The 26,277-nt window shown below is 51.2% G+C and overlaps 2 protein-coding genes across 3 annotated transcripts in view; one reads left to right on the top strand and one right to left on the bottom strand.

Moving 5' to 3' along the window:
• Positions 1-6,237, bottom strand: part of DOLK (dolichol kinase) — a 40,638-nt gene extending 34,401 nt beyond the window's left edge. Inside the window, exon 1 of the mRNA XM_085614038.1 lies at positions 6,133-6,237. The gene's annotated coding sequence lies outside the window, so the exon portion shown is untranslated. The remainder of the gene's footprint in view (positions 1-6,132) is intronic.
• A 66-nt stretch (positions 6,238-6,303) lies between these two features.
• NUP188 (nucleoporin 188) overlaps positions 6,304-26,277 on the top strand; it is a 1,223,536-nt gene continuing 1,203,562 nt past the window's right edge. The window contains exon 1 of one of the 2 annotated variants that reach the window (XM_085614037.1): positions 6,304-6,429. In XM_085614037.1, coding sequence (XP_085470163.1) covers positions 6,404-6,429 — 26 coding nt within the window. In that variant the 5' untranslated portion in view covers positions 6,304-6,403. The remainder of the gene's footprint in view (positions 6,430-26,277) is intronic. The other variant, XM_085614036.1, reaches the window with a different exon arrangement.

Genomic DNA, 26,277 nt, shown 5'->3' with positions numbered 1-26,277 from the left:
GCCCTAATCTCAGATTGATTCTCTGCGGAGATCATAAAACCCTGTTTTATGTCTATTTTAAGGGAGTTTAGTAGAGATTCTATTGAAGAAGAGGCAGTGTCCGCTCCGAGGTGTGGAGAGCTTCTCCGAGGACGCGCGCTGCCGCTCAACACGCGGGCGCCATGTTTTCCCCCACTGATCCCCAGCACATAAACTCTTAAGATGACATATATAGTAATATTTTTTAAAAATATAATCATGACATTTATAAATAGTATTCATTTTGAAAAAGTGTTACAAAAATACCCGTCCCCGTTACCATTTTTATATATATTTTATATTTCAGTAAACATGGTTAAAGTGATCTTTTCAATCATTTGAGATACTTTTAACTTTTTTAAATAAAGTTTATTTTAATTAAGTGTATTATTAAATGTATAAAATAAAAAACAATATATTAATACATATTTTTAATATTAAATGTATATTTATTTAAAATTTAAATGTGAAACTAATTTAATTCATTTAGCATTAGTTCTTTTTAGGCGTTATTTCAATTCCCCTACTGTGTTGTTTTTTTATGGGAGTGTGTTGCAATATGATTTGCTGGCCATGTGTGATGCTTGACTTACTCCAAGGTTGGGCAGGAGTAGGTTTCATCATGTTTTGAATCTTTTATGGCTGCAGTAACTTTCAAAGTATTTTTTGTGAATTTGAATGGCCTTGTTATTTGGTGGGTGGGTTTTTTGTTTGTAATAGCATGGCCCTACAGAGCACCCTCATGAACTTATCCTTAGCCCCACCCAATATTAAATTTACATTTAATGCCGCCAGTGACATGTGCACGGTCAGAAACCGGCAATGTATTTCTTGAAGCCCGCACGTTGAGCTTGTTGTACCTGATACATCGTTATTACGCAGCATAATGCTACCAGCGGGATTTACTGATTAATGCAGCAAAATGTATTTATTTAGTATGTTTTTTGTTGGCATTAGGATAGACCTTAGTGCATTATGATAGACTTCATTGCCATAGGATCTTTAGGCATGGTCACTATCAGCGTTTCTTTTATTCAAACTTCACTTTTGTGCATTTAGAGATGTAAGCATTTTCTCTTTATGATGTTGCTCACTCTGTTTCGTTTTGTATTTCACTATATACCTGCTTATATTGTCTTAGAAATAGGAAGCATCGGCACAATGAGCTATTTTTTGCAATTAACTTTATTCAATTGTCCGCGTCCACAGAAGTAGGCACTTTCACTTTAAGACGCACAAACGCCAAGTCTTTTTATTTTCGCGCGACACGTCGATTCTGTTCTGTTCTCCTTGCAAGCTGCCAGGACGGTTATAGAAACTACTCCGGTAAGTCGAGCTTTCTGGAGTTTTTAATCACACGTTCGCAGTAACATTTGGTAACATTGTCACCATATTGTATACAATATAGAGACGTGAGGATTCTTGCTACTGCAATCACGTATTGAAGCTGCAGCATTTATGTGGCTTTTGATTAATCACTTTGTTAGTACACGGCAACCTTGTTACCTTATACTCAGTAACCTTGTCACCACATTATATACCACGAATATACGCGCGGGATCATGCTATGGTAATCATGTATCGAAGCTGCAGCGCTCATGTGGATATTGGCTATGTTGAGTGTGTGGGCATGCTAATATGGGATAATCTGCTGCATGGCTAAACTTATAAGGTCCCAAAGGCGAGACCTATTGGCTATGCCAATGCTTGTCTACAAAGTTTTTGACCATCATTGGACAAATTGTGAATTTACATGGACAATGCTTGTTGTATCCACCTCATTATTTACCTAGACGACATTCTGATCATGTCTCAAGTCTACTCCCAAATTCAGAAAGACCTCAATACCACCATCCACCTTATCGAAAGTCTCGGTTTCATTATAAACAGAGAGAAATCTATCCTTACACCTTCCAAATCCATAGAATTTCTCGGATTCACTGTAGATACCTCGAGCTGTCTCCTCCTTCTCCCTACCAAGAAAATCGCCAAAATTCGAAAAGAAATCAGGTACGTTCTAAAACAAGACTCTATAACCCTACGAGAATTAGCCCGTCTTATAGGTCTCCTCTCCTCCAGCATCCAAGCTATCTTTCACTGAACTACCGTGCCCTTCAGAGATTAAAGGGGAAAGCTCTCAAATCTGGTCTCTGGTACGAGGACTGTGTGACTCTCGACCAAGAAGGGAAATTAGAACTTTCCTTGTGGCTAGAGAACCTGGATGCCTGGAATGGCAAAGCAATTTTCGGCCCTGTCCCGGAATCAGACGCGAGCCTCCACGGTTGGGGCACTCGCTTCCTCGATCAAAACACTGGTGGCGCATGGTCTCTTGCGGAATCTTCCCACCACATAAACTTCTTAGAACTTACAGCCGGTTTATATGCCCTAATGAGCTTCAGACACTCTCTTCAAGGCAGATTTGTTCTTCTCAAGATGGACAACATCTCTGCAGTGTCGTATATCAACCGCCTTGGCGGTACCAAATCAGCAGACTTATCTGCTTTAGCGAAAAAACTCTGGATGTTCTGTCTGGAACACAAGATTTCTCTGAAGGCGGAATACCTTCCAGGGAAGTCAAATCTCTCTGCAGATTGGAACTCAAGATTCCTCTCAGACCGTACGGATTCGAAACTCAATGTGAACATTTTCAATACTCTCTCTCTCTCTTTTGGGGTCGACTAGATGTGGATTTGTTTGCAAGCAGACTGTCTTTCCAACTCCCAAAATATTTCAGCTGGATGCCAGACCCGGGAGCTCTAGCGGTGAATGTCTTTCTTCAATCCTGGTCAAACCTTCAGGGTTACGCCTTCCCTCCCTTTGCTATGATACAAAGGGTCCTACAGAAGGTCAGAATAGACCAATGCTCCTTGGTCCTGATAACCCCATTCTGGCCCTCTCAGGCATGGTTGCCCACCACACTCGAACTTTCTTGCGACATCCCCTTCCTCATTCCAGCGAGCAAGGGTCTGGTTACCAACGCAGACGGAGAAGATCACCACCTAATCACTTCAGGGATTGAACCTTCTTGCTTGGAAAGTGTCAGGCAATCCAACGAACTGTCTGGCCTTTTGTCATCAGCTCTTTCCCTCCTCGGAGAATCATGGGCACCCGGAACACACTATAGATACAATAACATTTGGAAAAAATGGGTTGGTTGGTGCATGGAGAGGAACTTGGATCCCTTGGAAGCTCCTATCATCAATATAGTTAATTTCCTCGTCAAACAATTCGACAGGGGATTATCATATAGATCTATTAATTGCTACAGATCAGCAATCTCTGCTGGACACTCCCAAGTCAATGGTAAGACGGTAGGTAAGAACAATATTATTTGTAGAGTGATGAAAAGTATCAGACTAAAAAGACCTCCCAGACCCAAATACCAATCCATGTGGGATGTTAAAGCTATCTTAGACCTTTTCTGCTCTTGGCCAGATAACGCCTACCTCAACAGAAAATACCTTTCGTTTAAACTTGCTACTCTTTTATGCCTAATCTCTTGTCGTAGAGTTTCAGATGTGAAATGTCTGGATATTTCTTATAGATCTTATGATATGTTTGGAGTTACTTTTGATATATTTTGAAGGACTAAAACCATGTCGGACTCTATTTTTTATCCTCGTTTTGACCTTGCAAGAAATTGTGTGTCATAGACTGTATGAGAGAATATGACTTGAGAATGAAGGACCTTCGCCCTCCAGATGCCAAACAACTCCTTATCTCATTTGTTAAACCCTTTAAACCAGTTGCTTCCTCCTCCATCTCTAGATGGGTCAAGTCTGTAATGAATCTAGCTGGAATTGATCTTTCTAAATTCCAAGCTCATTCTCTCAGAGGTGCTATGGCAAGCAAATCCTTCTGGTCTGGAGGTAAGTTAGATGATATTCTTAAAGCGGCCGATTGGTCTAATGCTTCAACCTTCGCTCACCATTACTGTAAACCTATTGAACACATGTCGGATGTAGTACTTCATGGCTACCAACATGCATAATGTAGCCTCCGGTCTTGTAATGAAATTGCGATTCTCCTATTAACATGACTAGAGAATCTGGATTTCATTAAAGACACGGAGGCTATCATTATCCCACCCTTTTTCCTCCACTCCCTTGGTTGGTATAATTCTTGAACTATGTACTTTTATGATGTGTATTTGCATTGTATATCAAGTCATGACTTTACTATTATATTACCTTTTTATATTATATTATCACTCTCCTTTTCCTTCCAGATAATTCTACATGATCATCTAACTTTCATCTTACTTCTCTTCGGACTTCTCACTACCTTCAGTTTCAAGATCAAGTTGGACCTTACTTCTGAACTTTATTTACTTCATTGCATTTAAAAGAGGCAGTCTGTCTGTGCCTCATGCCATTTGTATCCTGATCACTACATTCTAGAACTGTTTCTTTCTTTATGATGTAGTGCGGCTGTCTGTGACTGCATTAAAGGATTAATGCATAATGATAGCCTCCGTGTCTTTAATGAAATCCAGATTCTCTAGTCATGTTAATAGGAGAATCGCAATTTACATGGACAATGCTTGTTCAAAGAAAGAGGAAGTGCTCACGTTGGGGCTTAAGTTATAGAGAGATAGTCTCTATGGTCACTGGTGTTACACTGTGGCATTGTGCAAAAGGAAGTTTATTGTATGTTAAATGTTTTTTCATTGGCTGCTGTGATTTTTCAGTAAAGAAAGAGAAAGCATAATCCTCACCTCCGTGTCCTTAATATAATTGAAAATTCTTGGCGCGTATGCTAGCACATTTTTTATTCCTGGGTCACTCAAATCTACCTCAAGTTGTCTTCCGCACACGATCTGTCACTACTCAATCCTACTCTCAACTCGCTCTATTCACAGCTGGATGTTAGTTCACCAACTCAATCTCTCCAAAACTGAATTCCTCCTCCTATCTACCTCTCTTTCCCCATCTCCTGTTCAACCCTGGATGGCTCAGCTGAATTTGCTCAACAATAAACCCATCATTGTCGACAGCACTAAATCCCTAGGTGTCATACTTGACAAAAGACTCAACCTAATCTCCCACATCAACTCCACTGCTAAGAACGCATGTTACCAGCTGCGCCTGCTGAGGGGGATTCGTCGGTTCTTCCCAGAAATTCGCCGGTTCTTCCCGGAGAAAGACCTAAAAACCTTGGTCCAATCGCTGGTTCTCTCTAGACTGGATTATTGCATTTCTCTTCTGACTAGCCTACCCAAATCCCACCTCTTCCCTCTCAAATCCGTCCTCTATTCAGCAGCTCGCTTTATTTCAGGGTCCAAACGAAGTGACCACATCACTCCTATCCTGTCTTCTCTTCGATGGCTTCCCATTGAGGTAAGCTCTATTTACAAAACTGCCTGCATCATCCACAAAGCCTTGCACACTTCCTCCTCTAGTTACCTGGCGAATAAACTGAAAATGTCCGGAGGCTCGAGACCTTCTCGGAATGCGGAAAAGCTTCTGCTTGAGCCCCCTCCTTCAAAAGGGAAAGATCGATGGCTCAATTGTTCTCAGGTAATGCGGTGAGAATCTGGAACTCGCTTCCTCCTTTGCTCCGTGCCACCACCTCTACCAGGATCTTCAAAGGTGACCTCAAATCTTCTCTTCCAAAGACACTTTCAGAACTAACAACTTCATTCTCAGACCCCTCTAGTTAGTTCGTTAGTCATTGTAAATTTGTAATATTTTCTTGTACATTCCTCACCCTTGCTTGCTGCGTTTGATATTGTGTTCTTGCCTTCTATGGTTTTACCCTACCTCTTCTAGTCTCCTGATTATTTTTGTAACGTTCTATTCTGTAACATTTCACTCTTGTAACGTAACTTGTTCTATTGTACAGCGCTTTCAGGTCAAGTCCGCGCTTTAAAAAAATGCATTAAATAAATAAATGAATAGAGGGCTTTGTTGTCAGGCGTCCGGGCAAGAGACACCCCAGGGAGAGATCGGCCTAAAGAACAAGACTGTGATCACTCGCAGCCTTCAGCCCCAGAGTGACCAGAGACAGAGTGCGCGAGGAACGGCTTCAGCTAACCTGACCGATGGTTGGGGGGGGGTTATCTCCATGCGTCTCTCTCCCGTCCCCCACACTCCCCGTAGCCGGTACACTCACCTGCAAGGGCGCCGCCATTTTGGAATGCTCGAAGTCACGTGACAGAGGCAGCGTGGCGTCACGTACTCCTGTGTTACACATGTATGTCATTCATTGTATATCACGTGACAATCTTTTACGTCACATGACATCAAGAGTCTTGTATTGGTCAGAGCGTAGTCACGTGACGCCAGCTTACATCGCTTCCTCGTCGCGTGGCCACGCGCAGGCTCCCGGCTCGCGCCTAAGCGCTGATTGGTCAGTTCAGCCCATCAGGCCGTGAGCCGGGAACATGGCGGCCTCCGAAGTCTGCGTGAGGTACGAGGGCGGTGGGGCGCGGGGACTGCTGCTGTGTGCTGCCGGTGTGTGGGTGGGGCTGGCCAGGGCTGCTGGAGCGGCCAGTCGCGTCTGAGCCCCCTTGCCCCTCCAGGGGAGTGAGGCGGGCCACTCGCGCGCCGGTTTATTTTCAAACTCCTCAGCGGGAGAGATCCCCGCATTCCCTGTCTGCAGCCGGTTCCCTCGCGCCTCCACTGTATTCATGGGGTCAGAGCACAGCGAAGGTGCTCCTGGTCGCACGTGTTTGATCTGCTCCGGTGTATTCTGGGACTTGTAGTTCCGCAGGTGCCCTGGGCTCCAGTGCTGCCAGCAACGGACAGACCGAGACCCTGGCCAGGGAGAGCTTCACCTCTTGCCCTACCTCTCTCCTAGAGGTAGTTGTAGGATGCCGACGCTAGATGACCTAAACCCTGGCAGAGCTTCTCTGTCCCCTGGAGGTAGCCATTCAGAGTAGGAAAAGGAGACGGCCACCAAAGAGCAGCCTCTCCTCCAAACCTGCCATGCCCATGACCCAGCCCGGAGTGCTCCAGTAGGAGTCCCTGTAGCCCCACATCTACACCAAGGGACAGCCCTGTGTATATAGCAGGACATCGCTCAATCTACCGCAGCATCTCCTTCTCTGTACCTAGAGGAGCATTGCCCATGTACTGTATCTGCTAGACAGCTGCTCCTGTACCCAGAGACAGCCTGCTCATACCTGTGATTCCAGCACTCCAAACCCCTCTGCAATGACCACCAAGCACCCGCCCCTTCTCATAGATCTCATCATCACTGTAAGGCTTCTCCATTTCTGCAGCAAGGGACAGCCGTTGTAACGCCCATACCGTCACTGCAAGACCTCTGAACTCCTATATGGAGACTTTCTGTTCGTAATCCATACCCTTGCTAGGAGACACAGGGTGGGAGGAGAAGGCTTGGGCAGGTGAAGGGATAGGGGGAGAAGGTGCGGACAGCGGGGGTGGGGGAGAAGGCACGGACAACGGGAGGGAGGGTTAGGCGGAGGGGTGAGAAGTCAAGGACAACGGGGGGCGAGAAGGCATGACAATGGCAGAGAAGTAAAGAAGGCACCAAAACATGTCATGCTTGTAGTAGGAGAACCTCACTACAGAAATAGTGCTCAGTCTAAAGAACACATACCGTGTAACAACTGAATTAAAGGGGCTAGTCGCCATGGGAGCTGACAAATGAAGAGGAGGCGCTGCTAAGGAGGGACTAACAAGCCTATTGATGAATCAGAAGCCAGCATTTAGGACAGACAATGACACACACCAATGTCAGTCAGTCAGTCAAAGGCTTTATTTCGATAAAAACATATCATAAAAGCTTTACAAAAACAAAGTTTAAATTCATTTCAGTTAAAATCCTAGTGTTACAATAAAAATGAGACATATCATAAATAGATATTTTAAGAACGGATTAAACAATTTCTTTAAGCCTTTTGCTTCTGATGCGCCATGCCCAAGATAGAAATTTTGATAGGGCGCAAGCATACAGAGGGCGGGAGTCAGACATTAAAATACGTAACGCCTCAATGTAATGCCTAGTGCCTAAGGAACGGCACAGTTGCTTGAGCCATCTTCTTCTTGGGTATACGTACTGTGGGCATTCAAATAAAAAATGGGCCACAGACTCTTGTCTGGATATACAAAAAGGACAGAATTCAGTGGTCTGAGCAGGGGGATTCCACCGGGAAGTAAAAACATAAAGTGGAAGAGTCCCGGTTCTAAATTTGAAGTAAAGAGATCTGTCATAAGGTCTCTCAATAATGTCAAGATACAGTTCCCGGATCGGGTGGTCCTTAAATTCCAGAAAGTCCTCCGTGAGTCTACCCAATGTACAGTTTGTTTTTCTTTGGGTCGCAATCCAATTCCAATATAGAGACTTAAGCGTAGCTTTCGGGGGGGAAGACCTGTTTTCCCATGCTGCGCTTAGCCCGAGATTGCACAAGAGGATTTTCATGTCGCTCAGCCACTTTATCTTGTGCCATCCCGGGAGTGACATAACTTCAGAGAGGCCTTTGGCATATTTAGCTAGTTCCGGGACACGCCATAGTCGAGCCCATAGCAGTAGAGGGCGAAGTTTCGCCAGGTCATCAATAGGACGACAACCTAGATCGAGCATCAGTGGGATCGTTGGAGTACCTTGAGGGAGTGACATGATGGCCCTACAAAACTTTCTCTCAGCTCTTGACAACTCACTAATATTGCATGAACCCCACAGCTCAGCCCCGTAGAGAGCAGAGCTGACTGCCCTTGCTGCGTAAATTTCCATGACAGGGGCTATAGGTCTAATAGTACAGGAACGCTGTTCCTTCAGTAGGGCCCCTGTTACTCTCTTGTGGGCTAGCAACATCTTGCTTAAGTGGGGGGCCCATTGCATATTGTGAGATAAACGGATCCCTAGGTAATCAAACACATCCACCCTCCCCAGGGGTACGGCATTTAATTTCAAAGGGCGCACAAGTTTTTTTGGGGGGTTCATCACAAGATATTTCGTTTTGTCAGTGTTGATTACCAGGCCCCGTTTAGCGCAGAAGAGTTGGAAGTTATTTAATAATTTTTGGAGGCCCATAGGGGATTTGGAGAGTAAAAGGGTGTCGTCTGCAAAGAGGAGGGTAGGGATACGTTCCCCTGCCAGGGATGGTTCATCTGAAGGATCGTTCAGCAGATGCTCAACCACACCGTTCACATATAAGGAGAAAAGGGTGGGGGCTAGAACACATCCCTGGCGAACCCCTCTCTCAACCGGGATTCTACTAGTTCTCTCTCCATCCCTGCCCCATCTAATCTGTGCAAAGTTGTTTTCATGCAACCTTGCAATTAACAAAAGTAAGTAGTGGGGCACCCCCATGTCAGAAAGTACTCTCCAGAGGGTCTCCCTGGGTACCAAATCAAAGGCAGTCTTTAAGTCGATAAATGCGAGATAAAGACTGCCTTTGCCTAGGACCACCACCTTCCAATACACTAATAACAGTCTAAATGTCTGTTCAATAGTACCAGTGCCTGATCTAAAGCCTGCCTGGTAGTCGGAAAGGACATTGGTTTCGTCAATCCATTGTGATAGTCTGACTAACAACACCTTCCCGACTACTTTTTGGGTTATATCCAGCAGGCTTATGGGTCTGTAGTTAGACGGGTCGTCCCTGACCCCCTTTTTAAAAATAGGGACAACCTCCGCCCCTTTCCACGATGCCGGAATAGGAGCTCCCCTACTAATAGCATTGATCAAACAACAAATGAATTTGCCCCAATTCGGAATATCCGAACGTAGGAGGTCCCCGGGGATACCATCTAAGCCGGCTGCTTTTTGGGGCCTAATGTTGCCAATTGCGTACTCGACTTCTTTAATCGTAAAAGCAGAATCTGCCAAATTTACCCCCCAGTCATTGCGTGTCGTGATTGCACCTAACGTGTCAGTGTCATAGTCTATGCTTCTTATTGGGAGGTCGGGAGTTGCTAACGCTACCCCCCGAACCAAATCATCATTAGAGGTGGCTATCGGGGAAGATTCAAGAATCTCCCCAGTGCAACTAGCATACAATTTGGTAAAGTGGTCAACCCATGCTTGACTTGTGATATTACATGTGATAAGTTCACTATCGGGTCTTGTTTTCGCTCTAATTGCATCCCAAAAACACCTTGAATCTTTCCTCAAACTGGCCTCTTTTAAGGAGCACCAGTATTCAAGCTCCCACTCCTTTCTGGCGCTTGCAAGAGTTTTCTTATATGATTTCCTAGCTCCCTGAATTGCTTCTTGATTTTTGCTTTTGATGGCCTTAATCAAGAGTGATTTTGCATGTCTACAGGCCAATGTATACCAATCATGTTTCACCCTAGGGTTCCTAGTTACCTTGTTCTTGACCAAATGTTCCTCTTTGGAAAACACATTCCCGATTGACCTAAGGGTTTCCTCGAAGACAGAAGTGACCCGACCAGGGATCGAAAAGGCCGGGTCGCTATTGTCCAGCTCCATTTGTGAGGCAATAAGCAATGTTTGTATAGTGTTGAGTTTCGTTTCATCCTTGGAAACCAAACTCCACTTCAGACGTCTCCCACAAGAGGAGACGAAGGTTTTGTTAGCTGCCTTAGGAGATGTTTTGATCCTATCGTTGGGCCAGGGATTCCTAAGGGACAAGGAAAGCGAATTATGATCGCTTTCAACGGTGGGCAAGACAATCATATCCTGGACAAAACCCCAGAGGAAGTGATCTAACATGATATAGTCAATCCTTGAGGTGCAGTTAGGTCTATTAAAGGTGGCCGCGCCCGTGGGATCTGAGTGTGTGCGGCCATTGACAGCTCTCAAGCCGAACTCCAGCGTTAAGGCATTCAACTGGATCGCAGTTGCAGACCATTTTTTAACCGGGGTGATGGCCAAGGACGGGATGCCCCATCTTTCGTCCTCCTCGGCCGGGTCAGAGGCGTCATCCTGAATCAGGGGCTCGTAGGTGCAATTAAAGTCGCCCGCGACCAGAACTTTGGCTCGGGCTGTATTTTCTCTCAATATCGTGTCAAGAATGGAGACTGTCTGAGACGTAGAGCCACACTTGGCACCTCTAGCATATACATTAAATACATCAAGAATGAATCCCCTTTGAGGACCTTTCATGGAGATTCCTAGGATGTCAGGACAATTGATTTGTTTTGTATCAATACGAAGATTTAGAGCTATGCTTATCCAAATAAGTAGGCCTCCAGAGGGACGGCCTATCCCCTTTCTAGCAGGAACTGCAGGGACAAAATAGGTGACATAACCTAGCCGGTGTAAAGGTTCTAAACTCCAGGTCTCTTGGAATAAACAGATCGTGTGTGCCTCTACTAGGGCATTCCACTCCGGAAGGCATAATTTCCTGTGGATGCCAGCAAGGTTCCAACTTAGAATTTTTAGAGTACCAGGAGAATCATGAACAACATTTTTTTGGGCACCTTGATGGACAATGGGGGGCATAAATAAATCAGGGGGCACAAGCTCTAAGGAGAGTTTAAGCGGTATGCTCCCATGCCCTGTGGTCTCAGTGGAGCATGGGCTTAGAGCAGGGGACTGCAAAATTTCTTGAGCAGTTAATTTCGGGGATGAGGCAGTGTAGGTGGAGTCAATACAGTTTTTGAAGACAAGACTAACTGGGGGCTGGGATGATTTGGGACTATCGAGTTCAATAACCTCAGGGCCATTTACTGGACACGGTGGTGGTCAATCCACTTCCTCTAGACAGCTAAATCTGTTAGCGAGAGGTAGACCTCTCCAGCCAACAGAGAGAGCTGGGTCTCTGCCCTCGTAATCAGGCCAATCATTCCGCTCCCTTCTTGAATTCCAGTTTTTTATTTGTGGCATGTTCCTATCAGGGATGTCAGTCCAATAGTTTGTGGGAGGATAAAAGGAAGAGAGCCTTCTCACCTTTAATCCATCATGCTTAGGCCACATGCCACGACGGCAAATATAATCCGCCGTACATGGATTGTCAAAATTAACTATAATGCAGTCCCCTTGGCTAGTTTTCTTCTCGCTTCCCACCCAAGAGACCCTGCGCGCCATTAGAATCCTACTACCACAAGAGGGTGGGAGCGGTCTGTTGGTATTGAGCCAATGTTGGACCTTGTTTTTTAGGGCCCATGTTGGTTCCTCAGTTTTGGGCCTTAGCTCGGGAACACCGGTCAGGATCACAACATATGGCTCTGCGTCTACTGGTAAATGTATTGGCTGCCCGCGCTCCCCCCTGATATTATCATTAGGGTGTGTTGGCCCTGGGGATTTAGGTAGAGTGTTTTCCGAGATTTTTACAGGGCCGGGGGGTTTAGGGGGCTCCACAACTTTCTTTTTTTGAACTGACAGTGGCTTTGATCTTGTGTTTAATACCTGAGACGGTACATTTGCCACTGGCCGCTCCGTTCTCAAGGTTGTGGGGGTTGGTTGCGATACCTCATGGGTAGCCAACCCAACGCCCAACTGGGCCCTGGGGAAAACATTCATTAGGGATAACTGTTTTTCAATGTTAGAAAGAGATAGTGCGATGGGTTGCATAAAGTCTTTGATAAGCTCTTCTAATCTAAATAAGAATAAGTTTTTAGCCTCACAGACTTTGCATCCCTCGCCCAAACTACCAAGGTCACCGAGAGATGTTATGTTTATGGGCGGAGCAGTTATGTTATCGCCAGAATTTGGTAGGTTACTCAGTTTAGGTAAGCTTTTGCTTTGCCCCCGGAAAGGAGGGATTTTTTTCTTGGGTTTACCATTGCATTTTTCCACCTCCCTAGGCTTCTTCCGTTTTGGTATAGCGCCCTCCCTCTTCCCCCTTGGGTGGTTAATTGTGGGAAGCTCCTGCCTTGGACTGGTGAAAAGATCGGGCGTCTTCTCGAGAGCTTCACTTGAGTGCATGTCCGAAAGAGCCAGTGAGGCCGAAAGATCCACCGTGTTTGGCACGCCATGAATTTCAGCCTGGATTTCAACAAGAGGTCTAAGGTCCCTGGGGGTAGTGGGTGTCTTGGCTAAAGCCAAAGGGCCTATAGAGGAACGCCTAGCTAAGGCCAAATCCTGCGATACCCTCCGCTCCAAGAGCGAAATGCCTTGGTTGATGGCTTCATTTGCCCTGGTGATGTACTGGTCAATTGGGCCAGATGTATGAACATCCCCATGTGCAGTTTTACTCCTAGAAGCCCTCGGCATCCTAGCCCAACTACTACAAATGTGCAAACTAGAGCTAAACAACTAAGCAAAAATCGCTAGTATGGTACTTGGTGTGTGCGTTAAAGAAGGCAGAGCAATGACGCCTGTCTAAAATGTAAGAGAGGGGGCCCAGTCCAGTCTTACCCGGTCTTTAACGGCCTAAAACGGCCCTGTCTTTGCCCAGTCTTAGCCCGGGCTGCGTCCCGCGCTGCGGGAGTAGGATGTTGTTATAAAGCCTCAGGAGGGCGGGGGGCGGGGCAGCAGGGAGAGCGGACCGGAAGCTCGCCGTCGGTCTAGCAGGGACTTCTGGGAAATGAAGTCCCCGCACGCTCGCAGCCCCGCTGCAACCACACGCCTGATGCCGCTTTTCCTCCTCACAACTCCTCCCAAGCGTCGATTATGGGCCTCTCCTCGAGGCGGGCGAAGGGGCACCCGCGAAGCGGGTGCGCCGAGTGGTGGTAGTGCGCCGAGAGAAAAGCAGGTGAGCCGGCAGTTGGCGATGCGAACTCCTCCGTTTGAATCCCCACCAGATTGAGCAAAGTGTCCCGCTTATTTCACTGTAAACAGGTGTTTTGAAGCCTCAGGAGGGCGGGGGGCGGGGCAGCAGGGAGAGCGGACCGGAAGCTCGCCGTCGGTCTAGCAGGGACTTCTGGGAAATGAAGTCCCCGCACGCTCGCAGCCCCGCTGCAACCACACGCCTGATGCCGCTTTTCCTCCTCACAACTCCTCCCAAGCGTCGATTATGGGCCTCTCCTCGAGGCGGGCGAAGGGGCACCCGCGAAGCGGGTGCGCCGAGTGGTGGTAGTGCGCCGAGAGAAAAGCAGGTGAGCCGGCAGTTGGCGATGCGAACTCCTCCGTTTGAATCCCCACCAGATTGAGCAAAGTGTCCCGCTTATTTCACTGTAAACAGGTGTTTTGAAGCCTCAGGAGGGCGGGGGGCGGGGCAGCAGGGAGAGCGGACCGGAAGCTCGCCGTCGGTCTAGCAGGGACTTCTGGGAAATGAAGTCCCCGCACGCTCGCAGCCCCGCTGCAACCACACGCCTGATGCCGCTTTTCCTCCTCACAACTCCTCCCAAGCGTCGATTATGGGCCTCTCCTCGAGGCGGGCGAAGGGGCACCCGCGAAGCGGGTGCGCCGAGTGGTGGTAGTGCGCCGAGAGAAAAGCAGGTGAGCCGGCAGTTGGCGATGCGAACTCCTCCGTTTGAATCCCCACCAGATTGAGCAAAGTGTCCCGCTTATTTCACTGTAAACAGGTGTTTTGAAGCCTCAGGAGGGCGGGGGGCGGGGCAGCAGGGAGAGCGGACCGGAAGCTCGCCGTCGGTCTAGCAGGGACTTCTGGGAAATGAAGTCCCCGCACGCTCGCAGCCCCGCTGCAACCACACGCCTGATGCCGCTTTTCCTCCTCACAACTCCTCCCAAGCGTCGATTATGGGCCTCTCCTCGAGGCGGGCGAAGGGGCACCCGCGAAGCGGGTGCGCCGAGTGGTGGTAGTGCGCCGAGAGAAAAGCAGGTGAGCCGGCAGTTGGCGATGCGAACTCCTCCGTTTGAATCCCCACCAGATTGAGCAAAGTGTCCCGCTTATTTCACTGTAAACAGGTGTTTTGAAGCCTCAGGAGGGCGGGGGGCGGGGCAGCAGGGAGAGCGGACCGGAAGCTCGCCGTCGGTCTAGCAGGGACTTCTGGGAAATGAAGTCCCCGCACGCTCGCAGCCCCGCTGCAACCACACGCCTGATGCCGCTTTTCCTCCTCACAACTCCTCCCAAGCGTCGATTATGGGCCTCTCCTCGAGGCGGGCGAAGGGGCACCCGCGAAGCGGGTGCGCCGAGTGGTGGTAGTGCGCCGAGAGAAAAGCAGGTGAGCCGGCAGTTGGCGATGCGAACTCCTCCGTTTGAATCCCCACCAGATTGAGCAAAGTGTCCCGCTTATTTCACTGTAAACAGGTGTTTTGAAGCCTCAGGAGGGCGGGGGGCGGGGCAGCAGGGAGAGCGGACCGGAAGCTCGCCGTCGGTCTAGCAGGGACTTCTGGGAAATGAAGTCCCCGCACGCTCGCAGCCCCGCTGCAACCACACGCCTGATGCCGCTTTTCCTCCTCACAACTCCTCCCAAGCGTCGATTATGGGCCTCTCCTCGAGGCGGGCGAAGGGGCACCCGCGAAGCGGGTGCGCCGAGTGGTGGTAGTGCGCCGAGAGAAAAGCAGGTGAGCCGGCAGTTGGCGATGCGAACTCCTCCGTTTGAATCCCCACCAGATTGAGCAAAGTGTCCCGCTTATTTCACTGTAAACAGGTGTTTTGAAGCCTCAGGAGGGCGGGGGGCGGGGCAGCAGGGAGAGCGGACCGGAAGCTCGCCGTCGGTCTAGCAGGGACTTCTGGGAAATGAAGTCCCCGCACGCTCGCAGCCCCGCTGCAACCACACGCCTGATGCCGCTTTTCCTCCTCACAACTCCTCCCAAGCGTCGATTATGGGCCTCTCCTCGAGGCGGGCGAAGGGGCACCCGCGAAGCGGGTGCGCCGAGTGGTGGTAGTGCGCCGAGAGAAAAGCAGGTGAGCCGGCAGTTGGCGATGCGAACTCCTCCGTTTGAATCCCCACCAGATTGAGCAAAGTGTCCCGCTTATTTCACTGTAAACAGGTGTTTTGAAGCCTCAGGAGGGCGGGGGGCGGGGCAGCAGGGAGAGCGGACCGGAAGCTCGCCGTCGGTCTAGCAGGGACTTCTGGGAAATGAAGTCCCCGCACGCTCGCAGCCCCGCTGCAACCACACGCCTGATGCCGCTTTTCCTCCTCACAACTCCTCCCAAGCGTCGATTATGGGCCTCTCCTCGAGGCGGGCGAAGGGGCACCCGCGAAGCGGGTGCGCCGAGTGGTGGTAGTGCGCCGAGAGAAAAGCAGGTGAGCCGGCAGTTGGCGATGCGAACTCCTCCGTTTGAATCCCCACCAGATTGAGCAAAGTGTCCCGCTTATTTCACTGTAAACAGGTGTTTTGAAGCCTCAGGAGGGCGGGGGGCGGGGCAGCAGGGAGAGCGGACCGGAAGCTCGCCGTCGGTCTAGCAGGGACTTCTGGGAAATGAAGTCCCCGCACGCTCGCAGCCCCGCTGCAACCACACGCCTGATGCCGCTTTTCCTCCTCACAACTCCTCCCAAGCGTCGATTATGGGCCTCTCCTCGAGGCGGGCGAAGGGGCACCCGCGAAGCGGGTGCGCCGAGTGGTGGTAGTGCGCCGAGAGAAAAGCAGGTGAGCCGGCAGTTGGCGATGCGAACTCCTCCGTTTGAATCCCCACCAGATTGAGCAAAGTGTCCCGCTTATTTCACTGTAAACAGGTGTTTTGAAGCCTCAGGAGGGCGGGGGGCGGGGCAGCAGGGAGAGCGGACCGGAAGCTCGCCGTCGGTCTAGCAGGGACTTCTGGGAAATGAAGTCCCCGCACGCTCGCAGCCCCGCTGCAACCACACGCCTGATGCCGCTTTTCCTCCTCACAACTCCTCCCAAGCGTCGATTATGGGCCTCTCCTCGAGGCGGGCGAAGGGGCACCCGCGAAGCGGGTGCGCCGAGTGGTGGTAGTGCGCCGAGAGAAAAGCAGGTGAGCCGGCAGTTGGCGATGCGAACTCCTCCGTTTGAATCCCCACCAGATTGAGCAAAGTGTCCCGCTTATTTCACTGTAAACAGGTGTTTTGAAGCCTCAGGAGGGCGGGGGGCGGGGCAGCAGGGAGAGCGGACCGGAAGCTCGCCGTCGGTCTAGCAGGGACTTCTGGGAAATGAAGTCCCCGCACGCTCGCAGCCCCGCTGCAACCACACGCCTGATGCCGCTTTTCCTCCTCACAACTCCTCCCAAGCGTCGATTATGGGCCTCTCCTCGAGGCGGGCGAAGGGGCACCCGCGAAGCGGGTGCGCCGAGTGGTGGTAGTGCGCCGAGAGAAAAGCAGGTGAGCCGGCAGTTGGCGATGCGAACTCCTCCGTTTGAATCCCCACCAGATTGAGCAAAGTGTCCCGCTTATTTCACTGTAAACAGGTGTTTTGAAGCCTCAGGAGGGCGGGGGGCGGGGCAGCAGGGAGAGCGGACCGGAAGCTCGCCGTCGGTCTAGCAGGGACTTCTGGGAAATGAAGTCCCCGCACGCTCGCAGCCCCGCTGCAACCACACGCCTGATGCCGCTTTTCCTCCTCACAACTCCTCCCAAGCGTCGATTATGGGCCTCTCCTCGAGGCGGGCGAAGGGGCACCCGCGAAGCGGGTGCGCCGAGTGGTGGTAGTGCGCCGAGAGAAAAGCAGGTGAGCCGGCAGTTGGCGATGCGAACTCCTCCGTTTGAATCCCCACCAGATTGAGCAAAGTGTCCCGCTTATTTCACTGTAAACAGGTGTTTTGAAGCCTCAGGAGGGCGGGGGGCGGGGCAGCAGGGAGAGCGGACCGGAAGCTCGCCGTCGGTCTAGCAGGGACTTCTGGGAAATGAAGTCCCCGCACGCTCGCAGCCCCGCTGCAACCACACGCCTGATGCCGCTTTTCCTCCTCACAACTCCTCCCAAGCGTCGATTATGGGCCTCTCCTCGAGGCGGGCGAAGGGGCACCCGCGAAGCGGGTGCGCCGAGTGGTGGTAGTGCGCCGAGAGAAAAGCAGGTGAGCCGGCAGTTGGCGATGCGAACTCCTCCGTTTGAATCCCCACCAGATTGAGCAAAGTGTCCCGCTTATTTCACTGTAAACAGGTGTTTTGAAGCCTCAGGAGGGCGGGGGGCGGGGCAGCAGGGAGAGCGGACCGGAAGCTCGCCGTCGGTCTAGCAGGGACTTCTGGGAAATGAAGTCCCCGCACGCTCGCAGCCCCGCTGCAACCACACGCCTGATGCCGCTTTTCCTCCTCACAACTCCTCCCAAGCGTCGATTATGGGCCTCTCCTCGAGGCGGGCGAAGGGGCACCCGCGAAGCGGGTGCGCCGAGTGGTGGTAGTGCGCCGAGAGAAAAGCAGGTGAGCCGGCAGTTGGCGATGCGAACTCCTCCGTTTGAATCCCCACCAGATTGAGCAAAGTGTCCCGCTTATTTCACTGTAAACAGGTGTTTTGAAGCCTCAGGAGGGCGGGGGGCGGGGCAGCAGGGAGAGCGGACCGGAAGCTCGCCGTCGGTCTAGCAGGGACTTCTGGGAAATGAAGTCCCCGCACGCTCGCAGCCCCGCTGCAACCACACGCCTGATGCCGCTTTTCCTCCTCACAACTCCTCCCAAGCGTCGATTATGGGCCTCTCCTCGAGGCGGGCGAAGGGGCACCCGCGAAGCGGGTGCGCCGAGTGGTGGTAGTGCGCCGAGAGAAAAGCAGGTGAGCCGGCAGTTGGCGATGCGAACTCCTCCGTTTGAATCCCCACCAGATTGAGCAAAGTGTCCCGCTTATTTCACTGTAAACAGGTGTTTTGAAGCCTCAGGAGGGCGGGGGGCGGGGCAGCAGGGAGAGCGGACCGGAAGCTCGCCGTCGGTCTAGCAGGGACTTCTGGGAAATGAAGTCCCCGCACGCTCGCAGCCCCGCTGCAACCACACGCCTGATGCCGCTTTTCCTCCTCACAACTCCTCCCAAGCGTCGATTATGGGCCTCTCCTCGAGGCGGGCGAAGGGGCACCCGCGAAGCGGGTGCGCCGAGTGGTGGTAGTGCGCCGAGAGAAAAGCAGGTGAGCCGGCAGTTGGCGATGCGAACTCCTCCGTTTGAATCCCCACCAGATTGAGCAAAGTGTCCCGCTTATTTCACTGTAAACAGGTGTTTTGAAGCCTCAGGAGGGCGGGGGGCGGGGCAGCAGGGAGAGCGGACCGGAAGCTCGCCGTCGGTCTAGCAGGGACTTCTGGGAAATGAAGTCCCCGCACGCTCGCAGCCCCGCTGCAACCACACGCCTGATGCCGCTTTTCCTCCTCACAACTCCTCCCAAGCGTCGATTATGGGCCTCTCCTCGAGGCGGGCGAAGGGGCACCCGCGAAGCGGGTGCGCCGAGTGGTGGTAGTGCGCCGAGAGAAAAGCAGGTGAGCCGGCAGTTGGCGATGCGAACTCCTCCGTTTGAATCCCCACCAGATTGAGCAAAGTGTCCCGCTTATTTCACTGTAAACAGGTGTTTTGAAGCCTCAGGAGGGCGGGGGGCGGGGCAGCAGGGAGAGCGGACCGGAAGCTCGCCGTCGGTCTAGCAGGGACTTCTGGGAAATGAAGTCCCCGCACGCTCGCAGCCCCGCTGCAACCACACGCCTGATGCCGCTTTTCCTCCTCACAACTCCTCCCAAGCGTCGATTATGGGCCTCTCCTCGAGGCGGGCGAAGGGGCACCCGCGAAGCGGGTGCGCCGAGTGGTGGTAGTGCGCCGAGAGAAAAGCAGGTGAGCCGGCAGTTGGCGATGCGAACTCCTCCGTTTGAATCCCCACCAGATTGAGCAAAGTGTCCCGCTTATTTCACTGTAAACAGGTGTTTTGAAGCCTCAGGAGGGCGGGGGGCGGGGCAGCAGGGAGAGCGGACCGGAAGCTCGCCGTCGGTCTAGCAGGGACTTCTGGGAAATGAAGTCCCCGCACGCTCGCAGCCCCGCTGCAACCACACGCCTGATGCCGCTTTTCCTCCTCACAACTCCTCCCAAGCGTCGATTATGGGCCTCTCCTCGAGGCGGGCGAAGGGGCACCCGCGAAGCGGGTGCGCCGAGTGGTGGTAGTGCGCCGAGAGAAAAGCAGGTGAGCCGGCAGTTGGCGATGCGAACTCCTCCGTTTGAATCCCCACCAGATTGAGCAAAGTGTCCCGCTTATTTCACTGTAAACAGGTGTTTTGAAGCCTCAGGAGGGCGGGGGGCGGGGCAGCAGGGAGAGCGGACCGGAAGCTCGCCGTCGGTCTAGCAGGGACTTCTGGGAAATGAAGTCCCCGCACGCTCGCAGCCCCGCTGCAACCACACGCCTGATGCCGCTTTTCCTCCTCACAACTCCTCCCAAGCGTCGATTATGGGCCTCTCCTCGAGGCGGGCGAAGGGGCACCCGCGAAGCGGGTGCGCCGAGTGGTGGTAGTGCGCCGAGAGAAAAGCAGGTGAGCCGGCAGTTGGCGATGCGAACTCCTCCGTTTGAATCCCCACCAGATTGAGCAAAGTGTCCCGCTTATTTCACTGTAAACAGGTGTTTTGAAGCCTCAGGAGGGCGGGGGGCGGGGCAGCAGGGAGAGCGGACCGGAAGCTCGCCGTCGGTCTAGCAGGGACTTCTGGGAAATGAAGTCCCCGCACGCTCGCAGCCCCGCTGCAACCACACGCCTGATGCCGCTTTTCCTCCTCACAACTCCTCCCAAGCGTCGATTATGGGCCTCTCCTCGAGGCGGGCGAAGGGGCACCCGCGAAGCGGGTGCGCCGAGTGGTGGTAGTGCGCCGAGAGAAAAGCAGGTGAGCCGGCAGTTGGCGATGCGAACTCCTCCGTTTGAATCCCCACCAGATTGAGCAAAGTGTCCCGCTTATTTCACTGTAAACAGGTGTTTTGAAGCCTCAGGAGGGCGGGGGGCGGGGCAGCAGGGAGAGCGGACCGGAAGCTCGCCGTCGGTCTAGCAGGGACTTCTGGGAAATGAAGTCCCCGCACGCTCGCAGCCCCGCTGCAACCACACGCCTGATGCCGCTTTTCCTCCTCACAACTCCTCCCAAGCGTCGATTATGGGCCTCTCCTCGAGGCGGGCGAAGGGGCACCCGCGAAGCGGGTGCGCCGAGTGGTGGTAGTGCGCCGAGAGAAAAGCAGGTGAGCCGGCAGTTGGCGATGCGAACTCCTCCGTTTGAATCCCCACCAGATTGAGCAAAGTGTCCCGCTTATTTCACTGTAAACAGGTGTTTTGAAGCCTCAGGAGGGCGGGGGGCGGGGCAGCAGGGAGAGCGGACCGGAAGCTCGCCGTCGGTCTAGCAGGGACTTCTGGGAAATGAAGTCCCCGCACGCTCGCAGCCCCGCTGCAACCACACGCCTGATGCCGCTTTTCCTCCTCACAACTCCTCCCAAGCGTCGATTATGGGCCTCTCCTCGAGGCGGGCGAAGGGGCACCCGCGAAGCGGGTGCGCCGAGTGGTGGTAGTGCGCCGAGAGAAAAGCAGGTGAGCCGGCAGTTGGCGATGCGAACTCCTCCGTTTGAATCCCCACCAGATTGAGCAAAGTGTCCCGCTTATTTCACTGTAAACAGGTGTTTTGAAGCCTCAGGAGGGCGGGGGGCGGGGCAGCAGGGAGAGCGGACCGGAAGCTCGCCGTCGGTCTAGCAGGGACTTCTGGGAAATGAAGTCCCCGCACGCTCGCAGCCCCGCTGCAACCACACGCCTGATGCCGCTTTTCCTCCTCACAACTCCTCCCAAGCGTCGATTATGGGCCTCTCCTCGAGGCGGGCGAAGGGGCACCCGCGAAGCGGGTGCGCCGAGTGGTGGTAGTGCGCCGAGAGAAAAGCAGGTGAGCCGGCAGTTGGCGATGCGAACTCCTCCGTTTGAATCCCCACCAGATTGAGCAAAGTGTCCCGCTTATTTCACTGTAAACAGGTGTTTTGAAGCCTCAGGAGGGCGGGGGGCGGGGCAGCAGGGAGAGCGGACCGGAAGCTCGCCGTCGGTCTAGCAGGGACTTCTGGGAAATGAAGTCCCCGCACGCTCGCAGCCCCGCTGCAACCACACGCCTGATGCCGCTTTTCCTCCTCACAACTCCTCCCAAGCGTCGATTATGGGCCTCTCCTCGAGGCGGGCGAAGGGGCACCCGCGAAGCGGGTGCGCCGAGTAGTGGTAGTGGTGGTAGTGCGCCGAGAGAAAAGCAGGTGAGCCGGCAGTTGGCGATGCGAACTCCTCCGTTTGAATCCCCACCAGATTGAGCAAAGTGTCCCCACACACCAATGGCAATTATGCGTGGAGTGGGCGGGGCTTCTATTCCCTACTCCTCTACAATAAGTCTAGCATAGCAGCGCATGTGTGCTGGCTCTAGGCTCAACCTATAAACCATAGTCCTGCAAGATAAAAAGATGCCAATCTCCCACAGTCTCTTTAGGTCGAGCCTAGAACAGCGCATGCGCTGCTTGCTCGACTTTTAGTAAAGGGGTAAAAAAAAGTGCTACCAGATGCGGCCATGGCTGTTCTAGAGCTTGAGTGCATGTGCGCGTGCTCTGCGTGCCTCTCTCCGTGCTTCAATTCCCTCCCCCACCACAGATCTCGTCACTCTGCTGGCCTCTAAGTGCATCGCGATCACTTTCACTTTCGACCAATTGCAGAGTTTGAGGGACTTCGGTATAATGTGCCTGCTCATCCAGTCAATGTGTTTGACGATGTTGACTTGACTGCATGAGAAATCCTCGCACAGCTGCTGTACCCTTGTCTTTGTGATTACACTCAGTCCTTATTTGTCCTCAGTAATAACCCCCTGCTGAAAGCAATCGGGCGGCTGATGTGGGTGAGCGCGGCTCTCGGCGCTATAAGACTTTGTTGATTTGTGTATTGGTTTTCTTCCCATTCCCGCCTTTTCTCATCGTTATGTAACTTGGTTTAATCGTCTAACTTGTGGTATTTTCGGAAACCATCTGCTCCTAATCTTCGCCGTTCTTTGCTTGTAAAAATGATGTGTGGATTTTAATATTTCAGGACCTTGTTTAGCTCCAGATGACGTCTTATCGCTGCAGTGTTGCAGATGTTTCATTTAACAGTTCTGTTTCTTCAAGTGATTGTGTATATTGACACTTTTAGAGATTTGGCGCATCATATTTCTGTTCACGTTGTGTACACACATGTTGTGTGCTGTCATACTGCCTGCTCGGACAGACAATGTACACATACCTATTCTGTGCAGGAACTTGATGTGTATAAAAACACGTATGTATGTGTGTATTCTCACATTGGGTGCATGTGTAGATTACCTGTATATATGTATTTTTGGATGGGAAGATCATGTGTATAGCAGCTTGTGTATTGTGTGTATCCACGATACAAGCATTGACACACATTGTCCATGGTCATAACACTCTCCGGATACATGATCCATAATTCATCATATACAAAACGGGCACATCGAATGCACAGGTACATTGTAAGTGGGAGCACGTCGTGTGTATGTGCCTATCGCTAGCATAGGCATGTTCTGTGCATGGTTATACCATGTAATTGGTGCATTGTGCTGTAGGTATATTATTTGTATGAGTACATCATGTTTTCGGGCAGAGCCGATGCAAGGGCACGTCGTGCACAGGGGCATCATGTGTTGGGCGCTTCGTCTGGATGGGCACATCACATGTGTGCACACATTGTTAACATGAACACTTCAGGTGTATAAAGTCACATCAGACAAGAGGTCTTTGATCATATGTGATCCCACCAGTGCATGTGTAAAACCGCTGCAACATGTAAAGTGACTTCCCTCTACTTAGCACTTGATCCGCACCCTTGCCGTTTCTAGACGCTATAAATCAGACGTTACGGTTAACGTTACTAGTTGATCCTCGGAAGTAGGTGTGTGCTAGATCAAATAGCTAAAACCGGATTGAAATCGTATTTGTTTTTAGGTCTCGCCTTAGCCAGCGCCTTAGCGCTGCTCTCGCGAGAGCTTTTGGAAACAGGGGGATTTGGAAGTGCAAACTAATGCTTGCAGGCCTCCAAATACAGTGCATGTGCGCAGGGCGCGCGCACCATTTGGCAGCCTGCGTGAGCACTTTCGTGGCCGCTTTGATGTTCTCAGTGAGCCGCGCGGCCACTGAGAACATCAAAGCGGCCACGAAAGTGCTCACCATTTGCCAGCCTGAATGTCTCCACCTCCACACCCCCCCCCCCCCTCTGTGTCTCTTCAGGAGCTGGAAAGGTCGGGCTTAAAGACTGCCTTTTTTAAAGCACCGTTCCTTAATGGAGGTACATAATATATTCTGCATATTGTAGCGCTGCATAGTACAGCACAGAATAGCAGCACCTCAGCACTATATTATTTTCTTTGGTACGGTGTAAGAATTACTCGGATGTGGAGATGCAAATGGATTGCCCCTTCAAAAACCTCAGCGAGAAGTGTAGCCCTTAAACCATTCTGCGCAAAGTCTGAAAACAAATCAGGAACTGCTGACCAGAACAACACATTCTCCAGCTGTCATCACATCCCAGGGCTATTGTTGATTTCACATCAGAAATATTCCCTTTTTAGGTCTCTGCTGCGAAGGCTGCGCTTGCGCAGTCTCGCTCCGAGATTTAATGACTTGGAGAAGAGGGGCTTGAACCCGCCCCTCTTCTCCCCTGTTCTCCATTGGCTGGCCTCTTGAATGCTGGCCAGCCATTGGAGAAGAGGTCAGTCATTCAGATTAGGCCCCGTCCTTTTCAGATCGGGGGGCGTGTTTTTTGCGAGAAGTCTCAAGGAGGAGACAACAGCAAAACACGCCCCCGAATCCGAAAACGACGCTGCCTTTCTCCGAGGCATTTCTGCTCTGCCTCGGAGAAAGGCGGTGGTGTGCTTATGCAGTGGTGTGCTTGTTTTTCTCGTTGTTAATTTCAACATGATTAAATGCTTGTCACTCTCTCCCTCTATACTATTAAACTTTTCAAAGAGTGATTGACTGCCCGCCAGTTTTTAATCATATTTTTTTTATTGGTGCCTGTCCTCCATGTTTGTTTCCATTTTGAGCAATTAGTGGATGAAAGTCAAAGCAGCAAACTCCGACTGATGTTTGCGTCGGCGTGGAACAGTATGAGTCTCATTAAACTGCTGTTGTCTGTTTACTTTGTATTTTTGCTGTCGAGGGAGGGGTTCGGTCTGCGCGGGGATTTTTAAATATTTATTAGTTTTCTGTGCATAGTAACATCTGCTCAGCGTGCAAGGGTCCGCTCGGTTTTCTGGCCTGTGGGGGGAGCTGAAAGGAAAATGGTGTCTTTTTGTCTAAAAACCTGACGGGCGGGTGTCGCATTTGTGCGCACAGAATAGAACACCAGGCAGTGTACAGTAGCGTAGCAAGGATGACATGAACCCGGGTGCAAGGTCCCATTGACTGCTGTTAATATGGTGAAATACAGCATTGTCGGTGTTCAGTCGGCTCCTCACGGCTCTGGGCCCCCTATTGCCTTTCCACTGCCCCTGTTCTCTTCCTCCGTTGTCCCGCTGCTGATTTTCCTACCATTAGTAATCTCAGCGTCCCCTCTTGTTGGAGAGGATGCAGCGTAAACTGCCTATTTTGAACCTGGGAAATCAGGTTCGAGTCTTGCCGTCCACACAACAATCTGTGATTCTAAGCAAATCACAATCTCCCAGTGCTTAAAAACATAAACGTGAGACTGCGATATAATTGGGGTGCGCTATAGAAAAAAAAAATGCAACTGTTTTCGTGTAGTACGTGCATTTCGACGAAAAACAGCAGGGAGGTGGGACCTTTAGATGGGCGTGACTGTACTTCGTTCGTCGTTTCATCAATACAATTATTTTGCCACTATTGTTTGCCATTTGTAGCGGAGAGGGTTATTAGGCTTCAGAGCTAATAACCTATTCTTTTAAAAAACGATAACTTGTTCAACCGGCCATTCAAAATATTAAACAATACTTTCTATTACCTGGCACACTTAAGGTTATCCAATCACGGTCATGTTTGATTTTGTTTTTACTGTGAACGCTTTTTTGTTTGCCTTTTCAAAAGCTTTTAGCGGAGACTGTAGCAAATACATCTCTGAAATTGCCACCAGGCTCTTATAGACCCTACTACAGCAGCACGAATGTAAACGGGGACCGCCTCTCAAGGGTGGGTTCGCCATAAATTTAAATGTAGAGTGGGCGGGGCAAAAGCATAGTAAGTGGTATCTAGCCCCCAAGGCTGTTAGGGAGCACTGAAATAAAACGACCCGTGGTTCCTATTTATTTGTGTAAGGCGACCTGAAAAATACTTTTTTTTTTTTTTTAAATGAATACTGTTCGATAATAAAAGTGTGTAAATCGTGAAAAAAGTCTTGAGATAATTCCAATCCTGAACCTCATTGAAGCCGTACATCTTATATTTTTGAAAATTATGAACGACATGAAGTGTTATCAAGAGTGTTTCATTTACATTAAACAACAACCTACGTGGGGTTCTTCATCGCTGTTTGCGAGAGTACTATGAATTTCGTCACTTCAAGATGGCCGTCTTCGTGACAGACGCTGGACAACTTCCTGCGCCCAGTCCGCGTAGGTCCGTGACGAGAAAATTCTTTTTAGGTCTCGGCTAGCGAAGGCTGCGCTTGCGCAGTCTCGCTCGCGAGATTTAACAAGCATTTACAATGCAAT

Source organism: Triturus cristatus, chromosome 1_2 (genome assembly GCF_964204655.1).
Source record: "Triturus cristatus chromosome 1_2, aTriCri1.1, whole genome shotgun sequence".
In the NCBI taxonomy this organism is placed as follows: Eukaryota; Metazoa; Chordata; class Amphibia; order Caudata; family Salamandridae; genus Triturus; species Triturus cristatus.
This window is presented reverse-complemented; position numbering and strand designations above follow the sequence as displayed.